Genomic DNA, 12,588 nt, shown 5'->3' with positions numbered 1-12,588 from the left:
GAGCTCTCAAAGCAGAGTATCCTGAGGAAGGTAACACCGTACCCCATGGCTCCTGGGGTCTGAAATAAATGAGAATGCTGACACATGACTGAAGTCACAGAGTCCGCCTTCTAAAATCATTCTACTCTGTGAGGTGCTGCAAGTTAATAGCATGTTAGAGTTCTAGTGGAAAAGAAAATGAAAAACCATCCAAACGGGGCTGCAAGTATGAAACATGTGTAACAAAAGCAGCTTAAAACCTTGTGTCTGGGTGACCACTCTCTGGTTCAATATCCGTTTCTGAAATTTCAGTGTCTGTTTCCTCCACTGGACTGTGAGTGAGATCATAGAGAACTTTGCTTCCTCTTACTTGGCACTGAATTCTAGAGCATTTTAAGTGCCCTTAATATTTGTTGGATAAATGAATGGTTAAGAATAGGCCAAGTGTGGTGGCTCATGCCTGTACCCAGCACTTTGGGAGGCTGAGGTGGGCAGATCACCTGAGGTCAGGAGTTCAAGACCAGCCTGGCCAACATGGTGAAACCTCATCTCTACTAAAAATACAAAAATTAGCCGGGCGTGGTGGCATGTGCCTGTAATCCCAGCTACTTGGATGGCTGAGGCAGGAAAATTGCTTGAACCTGGGAGGCGGGGGTTGCAGTGAGCCCAGATCTTGCCACTGCACTCCAGCCTAGGCAACAGTGTGAGACTCCATCTCAAAAAAAAAGGGTAAAAAAAAATTATAGGCAAAGGGCAGTCATAGCTGGTTTTTTTGAGAAGGATAAAGATACATGCAAATAGATGATTTTAAAAATCAATTAAATGTTCCACAGATAGAAAATGCAGATTACAAAATCTGGCTACTAATTCCACTAATGTGAGTATGCACACCTTGTTGCAATGTGACTTTGCTACTCTACTCTTCAAAAGTAGAGTCTATTTTTCTTCCTGTTAAATATGGGTTGGCCTGTCACTTGCTTTGGCCAAGAGAATGTGAGAGAAATGATGTTGGGTGGAATTCATTTCTGCAGGAGGCCCTGCAGCTCCATGACCTTGGAATGCTGCCCTGAGACTGTCCTGTAAGGAAACCAGTGCCGGCCTCCTGGGGGATGAGAGCCCATGTGGAGGAGAGCAAGGCGACCCAGCCAATAGCAGTATCCACTGCCAGTCCTGTCAGGAAACCACACTGGACCTTCCAGCCCAACCAATCCTTAAATGGACTTGAGTGGCATGAACGAGCATGAGAAAGCCAGGGAAAACCAGCAGAGAGCCAGCCCCCAGCCCACAGACCCATGAGAACTAAGAAACTGCTGCTCTTTAAGAGCCCACCAGTTTTGTGGTAGTTTGCTAAAGTTGCTCAGCCTTGGTGCTCCAGACATCTTAGATTGGAGAGTTCTGACTGTGGGGGCTGCCCTGCTTACTGTCCAATGTTCAGCAGCAGCTTTGGCCTCCTCCTGCCAGACACAGTAGCACCCCACCCCCTCCTGTCAAGATAATCCAAATGTTTCCGGATATTAGCAAATGTCCCCTGGGGGAAAAACACAAGTGACCCAAACCTTATTGATGTCCCCTTCAAATCCTTGAATAATCAATTGTGAATTTGGGGCAGAGTTGAAAAAAATGTTTTTGCCCCTTGGTCCCTAGACATCTCCCACTGGGTGGTCTGGATGAACTCAGCTGGTGTGTCTGGAACCAACACTGCATTCTCAGATAAATCTGGCCAGTGCTTATGTCCAGGTAGGCAAAAAGCCCTGCCTCCTTTTACGAGACTGCTCGGTAAACCCAGGTTTTAGCTTCCTAGGCCTGTATAACTAACTACCACAAACTGGGTGGCAAAAAGCAACAGAAATTTATTCTTTCACAGTTTTTGTGTCCAAAAAGTCTAAAATCAAGTTGTCATCAAGCCATGGTCCCTTGAAGGTTCCAGGGAAGACTATTCTCTTGCCCCTTCCTAGTTTTTGGTGGCTGCTGGCAATTTTTGGCATGTTTCTGCTTGCCATTGCATCACCCCGATCTCTGTCTCTGTCTTCCCACCGCCATTTTTTCTCTGTGTGTCTCTGTGGCTCTGTCTTCCCTTTTTAAAAGGATACCAGTCATTGAATTAGGACCCACCCTGTCAGAGGTGTTTGAACCAAAGTGACTCCAGCTTGAATAGGGGCTGGGTAAACTAAGGCTGAGACCTACTGGACTGCATTCCCAGAAGGTTAGGCATTCTTAGTCACAGGATGAGACAGGAGGCACCAAATACAGGTCACAAAGACTCTGCTGATAAAACAGGATGCAGTGAAGAAGTAGCCAAAGCCCACGAAAACCAAGATGGCAATGAAAGTGACCTCTGGTTGTCCTCATGGCTCATATGCTAATTATAATGTGTTAGGTGCCAAAAGACACTCTCACCAGCACCACGACAGTTTACCAATGCCATGGCAACATTTGGAAGTTGCCCTATATAATCTAAAAATAGGAGAGACCAGGAAATCTCTGCCCTTTTCCCAGAAAACTCATAAATTATCCATTCCTTGTGTAGCATATAATCAATAATAAGTATACTCAGGCGAGTAGGCCACACCGCTGCTCTGCCATTCTTTTACTTTCTTGATAAACTTGCTCTCACTTACTCTATGAACTTGCCCCAAATTCTTTCCTGTGTGAGATTCAAGAACCCTCTCTTGGGGTCTGGACTGGAACCCTTTTCCGTAACAATCCAACAACCTAATCCAATATGAACTCCTTCACTGATTATACCTGCAGAAATCCTGTTTCTAAATAAGGTCGCATTCTGAGGCTCCAGGCAGACATGGATTTGGGGGACACCATTCAACTGTGTATACACTCCATGAGCTGATTGGCTTGTGGTGACTGTGCCATTCTCCTGGTCATTGTCCCTGCCCGGTGCTCTACAGACCTGTCCCCAGCCCAGCCGATGCTAGGGCAGAGTTGATGACAGAGCAGAGGGGCTGCTTTGTCCCCCTTTCACCCAGGCAGGGGCGGAGCTTTGCTGCTCCCGGGTGTCCTCCGCCCCCTTCCCCTTCCTTCCACCTCCCTCCTGCTGGCTCTCAGCACAGCCGTGTGATTGCAACCATCAAAGGAGGCCTCCCTGCTGAGGAGAGGGTATATCTAAGTGCAGGTTCCTGGACAGATTTTTATCTGTTGCTTTGCTGCCTTTCTTTACATTGTGTTCATAAGAGACCACAATTCCCCATTTGTATACACATCGTTGCAATTTGCTTTCATTATGAGGTAGAAAACATCTATTTGCATTTTCCTCCCCACCCCTCAACTCCTACATCTTTTAGGAAAAAAAAAAAAAAAAAAAACTCTATTTCAAGCTACAGTGCATACCATAATGTGATTATTGATGTTTCTCTCCCTGGAAATGCCTTCTTGGCTTTCCATTTCTCTTCCCTGCCAAGCACACTTGACCCGTGGTAATGTAAAGGTTACAACAGCAATGATAAATCTCTTCCCCGCCGTCTCACTCGCCTGAAGTGCCCAGGTTCATGAGGTGAGGACGGCATGAGGAGGAGAATGCAGGGAAGATAGAGGAAAGAGAGAAAAGCAAAAGGTTCATAAATACAACCGCAGGGCTCTTAGCCTCCACTCAGAACTGCAGATGAGATTTGTTAAACCAAAAAAAGCCCTTGGGAAACACAGAAACAGGAGCTTTCAAATATCTAAAAGCTCGGATTTAATGACCCAAAGACCAAATGTAGGTGAAGAAAAGTACTTTTCTTTGGGCTATGAGCTAATCCAGTGGTTGACGGCGTATACCAGGAAATTTTGAGACTATTATTATAACTAACAACTAACTTTTAATCTTTGAAAGACATTTGCACAAAATACCATTCATTTTCCTCACCAGCATTTAACATACTGGTATAAGTCAAATTACTTTGCAGATGAATGTTTAGGACATACAGCGTGTCTCATTTTTGGCAAAACACTGGAATCACCTGGGATTCTGATTTAATTGGTCAAGAGCGAAGCCCAAGCATCAGTGGATTTTAAAGGCTCCCCAGGTGATACTAACGGGCAGCTAGAATTCAGAACTACTGGTATAAAAAGTCAGAACTTTCCATGATCATTAGTGCCCAGAATACTTACTAGTAAGCAGCAAAACGTGACCACATCTATTATAGGGCTCTACCAACATTTCTTGCATTACGACTGAATACTTTTCCTAGTAGATGGGTTACTTTTCAAAATGGCAGCCCAGGAGCTTGGAAAGAGTGGATTCTGTTGTGTCAAATCCTCAATTTTTATGGTGCGGGATCTCAGAGCAGGGAATGGTGACTGCCTGAACCTTCCACAGGGCAAGTTCCCTTCCCAAGTTTCTCCTCCTGCTTTATATACCTCCTGCTTTGACTTGCCCACCTGCCTCTGGGGCTTCCTCATGGGCTTCTTATTCCTCCATCCCTTTATACCCTCATCCTGTATATGGAACATAAAACAGTAATAGCGAATCTCAGTTCTTAAAAGAACACGTGTCAAGCTTCTCTTCTGGCTAAAATGTGGGTATAATATTTTGGTTTACTGTGAGAGTAAAATCAGGAAATATGCGTTGAATGCTCAGAGGCAAATAAGCAAGGGTGGGAAACATACAAAGAGGTTCAGCGTGTAGATCCTCAAGGATATTACCAGGGTAGGAAAACTATAGCCCACAGGCCAAATCTGTTCCCTCACCTGTTTTTGTAAATAAAGTTTTATTGGTACACAACTATGCTCTTTTTTTAAAAAAAAGCATATTATCTATGACAGACGTAAATAGTTGTGGCCTATTTTTGCATCTGGCCTGCAAAGGCTAAAATACTATCTGGCCCCTTTTAGAAAAATGTTTGCTAACATTGATCTAGATAAACCAACCACAAAAACAATAGATAGAAAAAGGGAGATAGATAGATAGATGATAGATAGATAGATAGATAGATAGATAGATAGACAGACAGACAGACAGACAGACAGACAGACAGACAGATAGATAGATAGATAGATAGATAGATAGGTAGATAGATAGATGGATGTCTCCATCAATCTTTCAACAAATATTTACGTTGCAGGCACTGTGCCAGGTTCTAGGGGATGTTTGTGTGAATCAGAGAGGGCTCCTGCGCCCTGTGAGGCCCACAGTCTACTGAACTTGTCATCAATCCTGAGCAATGAATAACCACCGAAAGAGAGGCCTGTTCATCAAGATCAAAGGAGATGAGAATGTTTGAGGCTGGACAGACCCATGGGTAACTGGAATCTCACCTGTGAACCTCACGGGTGGTGTCTAAGCTGAATGGGATAAAGATGAGGAAGGGGAGACTTTGATAAGGTTGGAATGAAGAAGTAGGAAAGTCCAGGCCATGGTCAAGGGCCAGCAAACGCCAGTCTGGCTGCCTCCCAGGTACACTGGAGTGGTAAGGGGAAGAATGGCTTTCTTTGTTCACCACTGAACGTCCATACCAGAGTTGATGTTTTGTAAGGGTGTGGGCGATGCTTGTGTTATTTATTTACTTCCATCTCTAGCATTAAGCAAAATGCCTGGCATATGTAGGTGCCTGAAGAATATTATCCAAAGAATTAAAGAATAGATGAGTAATGGGTATCTTAAATGTTAGGCTAGATATGCTGTAAGTCAGGTAAGCATTTCAACCATGGTAAAATAATGTCTGATGTTTATTGTTTATTTACATATTTACTTATTTTTGTGACAGGATTTCACTCTGTCACTCAAGCTGGAGTGCAGTGGTGCAATCATAGCTGACTGCAGCCACAAACTCCCGGGCTCCAGCAATTCCTCCACTCTGGCCTCTCGAGTAACTGGGACTACAGGCATAAGCCACCATGCCCAGCCAATTTTTCCATTTTTTTGTAGAGATGAAGTCTCACTCTGTTGCTCAGGCTTGTCTCAAACTCCTGGCCTCGAGCAATCCTCCTGCCTCACCCTCCCAAAGTGCTGAGATTGCAGGCATGAGCCACCACCACGCTCAGCCTGTTACTTTAAACAAAGTAATAGATGGGAGATAAGAAAGCCTTCATGCTTATGAACAACTCCTCTATAATGAAACTTCTACAAGCATTACATTCTTTAACTCTCTCTGTCATCCTTTTGCTTTACAGATGATGAAATTGAGTTTCAGAGAGGTTAAGCAACTGGCCAAGGTTATACAGCAAGAAAATGGCAGAGCTGGAACTCAACAAGTCTTTTTTTAAATCTCAGACTCAAGGCTATCAGCACACTTCCATGCCTACCACTCATTTTCATACCATGCTTTCAAGAACTCTCAGGCTCCTCACAGCCCCCATAAGGGCACTGTGACCAATTTAGTAGCATTGAGGATCAAAAGCACAGACTCCCTACCTAGCCTCACCCTGAGCAGTTCTCATTTTCTCTCCCTTACCTATTGAGTTTCCTGGTTTTATCCAAACAAGAGCTCTTGGAGGAACAAAAAAGAATTTGAAATCACTGTATTGGACCATACTACTTCCTAAAACAAAGCCAGGGGGTATGGCTTCCAGCCTGAACTCCACCACCAAGGTGCTGTGGGATCACTGTCAGCCACTTCTCCTTCCTTCCTACCCATGGAAGGTTGGACAACAATACTGACATCCTATCACACTTTCTTTACTTTCCAGAGAGATCAAGATGAAATGAAAAGCTTATTTAATGGATGGCAGTGGCTGGATCACCTTGAATAAAATTCTAGATAAAGCTTAACTCCATTGACGGCAGCAAATTAGGGGAGTGTAATTAGTTACTGAACAGAGTTCAGGAAATCGTCATTGCTGGGTGCTTTGGCTGATGCCTGCTAATAGCATCTAAAATTAGGACTCTAGAAGCAAATATGAGCCATCTTTTGGCCTTACCTCATAGTAACCAGCACATGACAGAATATAGGGATATTAATAAACAGTCCACAGGGGTATAGCCACTTACCAAGAGAGATGTAACACATGAATATAGTGATTCTTAAAGAATTCATAGCTGGAAACAATGCCACTCTCATCTATGGCTTGACCATTCTTATACCAAGTTATCTCTGGCTTGGGCTGACCTGACGATAAAGAAAGAAAAATATCCTTATTAGTTTAGGTATTTTTAGGAAAAAAAAAAAAACCATAAAGCTATGAACAAGGATGGACAGTAAGCAACAGGGATGAGGATGATGGATTATGTTAGGTGAGGAATTGAAAAGGCTTCTTCTTGCTGATACAAATAAACACATTATTCAGTAGACACAATTGAGCATGTTATGTACCTAAGATGGTGCTATGCTGATGGGTGGGATACAAAATGAAAAATGCTACCCCTAATCTCAACATGCTATTAGGAAAAATTGTCCAATACTTGGAAATAAGGCAAAGATATGAATAGTATCTTTTTTCAATGTCATATGAAGGCAAAGGCCCATCCAAGCGTGGTCTTTGGTCATATACTTTGTTTCACTCAGTGATAACTACTGATTTAAAGTGAAGTTATATGTTAATTTGTAGGTTTTTATCCAATAGAAATGCAAATAATTTCCATCTAGGAGAAAACATAACCCTGTAAGTTAGCGTTTATTGCTATGTAGGACATTAACCAATGCTACACCTAACCCACCAGTTTTACCCCAACATTCCTTTATTGAATTGCCTATACATACCTAGCTCCTCAGACCTTAATAGTTTCCAGTTTCTTTTCTAATTAATGAGTTGAATAAAGTCTTTAAAATGTGTATTTCTTATCTGCATGGGAATCACTTTACCTTTTTGAAAATTATACTTTAATAGTGCTGAAAGTTAGTGTGTTAGTTATGGTACAAAAGAGAGGAGAACAAAGTAGATTTGCAATTACCGCTTTCTTCCTGAGGGTGAAGAGTTTGGAATGTAGGCTTCCCAGACTGATGCTATGCATGTGTTACTGATATCGTCAAAGAAATTGACCTACACTTTCTCCCTTAGAAGAGATTCATCCTTTCCTGGTGTTCAGTAATGGGACATGATGTTAATGGGCTAATCCGGTAAAACCTCCAGGAATTTCATCTACCCCTTAGGATTTTTCCCTCGTGTTATAGAGCAGGAAGGTTTCCATTGTGTTCCAAAGAGCTTTCTTATTAGTCTTCATGTCACTGAAAATATGTGCAAATGTGCTATATATGCAGGAAGGAAAGCCTGTTATTTGGAAACAATATACCATTTTTAAACTGTCTTAGGAACATTCTTGTATTTTTGTCTTATTTATTGCATGATTTTTGGCAAGCAACTGCAGAGACCACTAAGATGAGAACCCCATGTTCTGGCCAGGCACGGTGGCTCATGCCTATAATCCCAGCACTTTGGGAGGCCGAGGCAGATGGGTGGATCACTCGAGTCTAGGTGTTTAAGACCAGTCTGGGCAACATGGCAAAACCTCATCTCTACAAAAAATACAAAAGTTATTTGGGTGTGGTGGTGTGCACCTGTAGTCTCAGCTACCCAGGAGGCTAAGACAGGAGGATGACCTGAGCCTGTGTGGTCGAGGCTGAAGGGAGCTGTAATCATGATTGTGCCACTGCACTCTAGCCTGGGAGACAGAGTGAGACGCTGTCTCAAAAAAAAAAAAAAAAGAAAGAAAGAAAAAGGAACTCCATAGAAAGAGGAAAGACAAAAGAAGTACAGAGGGAAGAAAAAGTCCGTTAGAACTGCACCTGCACCGTGAGCAGGACCTGAAAATGCTGAGTCCTCCTCCCTCCCTCCCTCCCTCTCTGAGTCTCCCAGCTAGGCTGCCGCTGTGCTCATGCCATGAATGTGCTTTTTTTTTTGGCAACTGTGGATTTTTCCTCCTTGCCTTCTCCTTCAGGTAAATGCCTGAGTAGTGACCCTGGGGCTTGGAACAGATAGACCTGCATGCAAGGATAAGTCCTCCAGCAGCTGCGTGGCTGAGCCTCTTACGGGCATTTGCCTATAAAAAGACACCAAAAAATGGGCTTCCCTGAAAAACCATCAAGGGGTTTCTGATCATAATTCATTTCTGCCTGTTCTTATCAGTCCTGTGTCCCCCTTTAACACTGTTTCATCACACTCCTTTATAGGAAGCAGTCAATTCCTCCTTTTCGTGGGTATGTGGCTGTTTTGAAGAAAATACATAACATATTCATGAGGTGGGCCTGGGAACTCATTCTGATCTCTTGGATTCCAGTTTTTCATTCAGGCTGATGAGGGCTGATTGATTTCCCCCAGTTTCCTAATGGCTGACTGTTTTTTTCCCCTGTGCAGTATAGATCTGAACAATCAGCCAGAAATGAGACTTGCATAGGGAAGTGGTATCTGGTATCTTGTGGGTGGTTCTCTTTTCTCCTGCCACTTGCTGGAAATCTTACCTGAAAGTCCTCCCCTTGTTTTTGGAACCTACTGTGGGTCACATATTGAGAGCCACCTCCTAAACATTTCAGAAGTATCTGGGCGAGGGGACCACAGCCAAGTTCAGGTCGTGTCCAAACACACGAAGGCTCTGCTCTGAAGACTCAAGGTCAGCTTGCACCATTCTGTCTGTCTGAATGACGATGGACCATCACAGAGACAGAAGCCTGGGCTTGGAGAGGCCAAGCGCAGTTCTACATTGCAGCTCCAGGCTGAAATTGAGGTTTTATGACGACTTCTGCTAGCGAAAGGCAGCTGTTGCTGAGGCTCACCCCTCTCCTATCTGGACTTAGAAAAATAGGATAAGAGACCAACCTGGCAAGCATAGCGAAACCCCATCTCTACTAAAAATACAAAAATGAGCTGGGCATGGTGGTATGCATCTGGAATCCCAGCCACTCAGGAGGCTGAGGCACGAGAATCACTTGAACCTGGGAGGCGGAGGTTGCAGTCAGCTGAGATTGTGCCACTGCACTCCAGCCTGGGCAACAGAGCAAGAGAGACCCTGTCTCAAAAAACAAACAAACAAACAAACAAACAAACAAAAATGGGGAGAAGAGTTTTCTGTCTGCCCTCAAGAAACACCATTGGAACCTTCATGTTTTCAAGGGTAGAGACATAATCCAAAAAAGAAAAGAGAACCACCCATGAGGTACAAGATATCACTTCCCTACCCAATTGTTTTATGTTATGTTCTTTTAATGATAAATCCTTTGACCACTGGGAGTACCCATACTTGATCAATTCTGAGTTCTTTATTCTCCAATTCAGGGGAAATCTCAGTTTTCTGCTTTTTCTCCACTGGTCACCCATTGCCTCCGTTTTAAGATTTTCACTTCTTAGCATCCCTGAAGAAGGTGTGCAGAGGAGAGACTAATTTAACCAGTTTTAAGATATCAATTAGGGCCAGGCACAGTGGCTCACGCCTGTAATTCCAGCACTTTGGGAGGCCAAGGCAGACAGATCATGAGGTCAAGAGATCGAGACCATCCTGGCCAACATGGTGAAACCCCATCTCTATTAAAAATATAAAAATTAGCCAGGCGAGCCGGGCGCAGTGGCTCACATATGTAATCCCAGCACTTTGGGAGGCCGAGGTGGGCAGATCACCTGAGGTCAGGAGTTCGAGACCAGCCTGACCAACATGGTGAAACCCCATCTCTACTAAAATACAAAAATTAGCCGGGTGTAGTGGCAGGCACCTGTAATCTCAGCTCCTTGGGAAACTGAGGTAGGAGAATCACTTGAAACCAGGAGGCAGAGGTTGCAGTGAGCCGAGATCGTGTCATTGCACTCCAGCCTGGCAACAGAGCGAGACTCTGTCTCAAAAAAAAACCAATAAAAATTTAAAAAAAAAAAAATTAGCCAGCTGCGGTGGCGGGTGCCTGTAGTCCCAGCTACTCAGGACGCTGAGGCGGGAGAATTGCTTGAACCCAGGAGGCGGGGGTGGCAGTGAGCGAAGATCATGCCACTGCACTCCAGCCTGGGTGGCAGAGACTCCATCTCCAAAAAAAAAAAAAAAAAAAAAAAAATTAAAGAATAACAGAAGAGTTCCATCAATTTACTGAAAAGAAGTTATTCATGTCATTCCTCTGTGCCCCATGAATTTAAGCTATGGTTAAGGATACCCAAGAAAGGAAGAAAATTAAGAGTGGATTATCTGAAAAAAAAAATAACCATTGTGAGAGCTGCCTAACCCAGAACCACAAGGTGAATTGAAGATCACTGAATTGTGTCCAGGAAGTCACTCAAAGAAATCTTTTAGAAACAAATCATAGAGGATGGAGTTGCTTCATTGATTACACAGAAAAAAAAAACATTTCCAAGGTAATTTTCCCAAATGATGTTTTAGTAATGCCTTTGTGAGCCAAGAAACCTGGTATGCAGGGAGATTTTAGAGGATGATTAGCTAGTCTAGTGATGGTTACCAGATATTATGCAGCGAAGCACAGCATCTGACTTCTCAGGAACCTTCTGGGAAAGCAATGTAGACAAAAAACACAGCGGGGGCCTCTGGGGCGCTTCGGAGTCTGTCATCCTTTCATGCCACATGAATCTGAAAAAAAAAATCCCCGACATCACCATTTGTTCCGGGATTTCTCTGGCCTTATTAGGAATTCCAGAAACCACAGGGTGCCGTCCTGGCAGCTCATTGTATGCTGGCTGGTGGACAGACTGAAGGTCTGGGCAGCCTTTCCAGGCCGTGGTGCTGCTGGTAGGTGGGCTGGATCCTTCTGTGTTTCGGGGATGCCCTGTGCATTGCAGGACATTTAGCTGCATCCCTGGCCTCTACCCACCAGATGACAATAGCACCCCCACCCCTCCATGCGTGACAATCAAAAAGTCTGCAGACACTGCAGGGGGGTTGGGGTGCCCTGATTGAGAACCATGAATCCTACTGTCCTAGGCAGATCCCAGGGCAGCCAGATCTCCAACAGAGAGGGAAGCATCCCATGAGCCTATGGTTAGTGCCACCTCCTCTCATTCTCTTTCCTTTCTCTTCTTAAAGTCTTTCCATACTGTGCTCCAAAAAGCGTGTACGTCTCTTTGCCTCCAAAAAACAGGTTGGTTCTGTTGAAATGATGTCCAGGTAGGAGATATTTTGAAATCAGGATATGACTGCTCCTTCTGAGCACCAGGTGGGTGCCCCAGGGGAAGGCAGGCACTAAACACTTGCTTAGCCACCAGATATATTATTTCACTTAATCTCTTTGAAGCTACTTAAAGGATAGTTACTAATGTCTCCTACATTTTACAGATGCAGAACCTGAGACTCAGAGAGGTTCAACAACTTGCTCAAGATCACACAGCTCAAGTGGCAGCCGCCTTGTGGCTGTCCTTCAGGGCTGTGCAGGTTGACAGCCTGACAGTGTAAGACACCACTGCAGCTTTGCAGGGCACAGCTTGCACAGATAGGAGCCACCCCTGAGGGCGCAGGTGGGTCTGAATCCAGAGAGCGCTTTCCTTTCCACGCTACCGGCAGATACAAGCTGGCTCCACTTGACCAGACCTCTCCTTTGTAAATGCCCTTCGAAAGGGCATTTAGCTCTGTCTACACAGTAGCGTCCACTTCTTCACAATGATGGCTGTTCTCCCACACCACAGAGCTCAGAGAAAGAAAAGAACCACACTACCGTGTGGTTAGCCTGAACAGGGAAGGGGCGGCTAGGGACTGCAAATGCTGAACCCAGGGATGCTGAGTGCCCCAAAACAGATGCCTGAGCTAAGCTCTGGGTAGGAGAG

At 44.3% G+C, this 12,588-nt stretch overlaps 1 protein-coding gene across 7 annotated transcripts in view; it reads right to left on the bottom strand.

The window, feature by feature from the left end:
- Positions 1 to 12,588, bottom strand: part of ALPK2 (alpha kinase 2) — a 145,354-nt gene that overhangs the window by 117,140 nt on the left and 15,626 nt on the right. For 5 of the 7 annotated variants that reach the window (XR_010582821.2, XM_074022427.1, XM_045378372.3 and 2 more), the window contains exons 2-3: positions 11,274 to 11,401; positions 6,902 to 7,019 (exon numbers count right to left, since the gene is read on the bottom strand). Coding sequence is in view for 3 of the 7 variants with exons in the window: in XM_045378372.3 (XP_045234307.2) it covers positions 6,902 to 7,019; positions 11,274 to 11,397 (242 nt within the window). In the remaining 4 variants the exon portion in view is untranslated. The remainder of the gene's footprint in view (positions 1 to 6,901; positions 7,020 to 11,273; positions 11,402 to 12,588) is intronic. The other 2 variants (XM_045378376.3, XM_045378374.3) reach the window with 1 other exon arrangement.

This window comes from Macaca fascicularis, chromosome 18 (assembly GCF_037993035.2).
Source record: "Macaca fascicularis isolate 582-1 chromosome 18, T2T-MFA8v1.1".
In the NCBI taxonomy this organism is placed as follows: Eukaryota; Metazoa; Chordata; class Mammalia; order Primates; family Cercopithecidae; genus Macaca; species Macaca fascicularis.
Note: the sequence above shows the minus strand (reverse complement) of the source record. Positions and strands in the feature narration are given on the sequence as shown.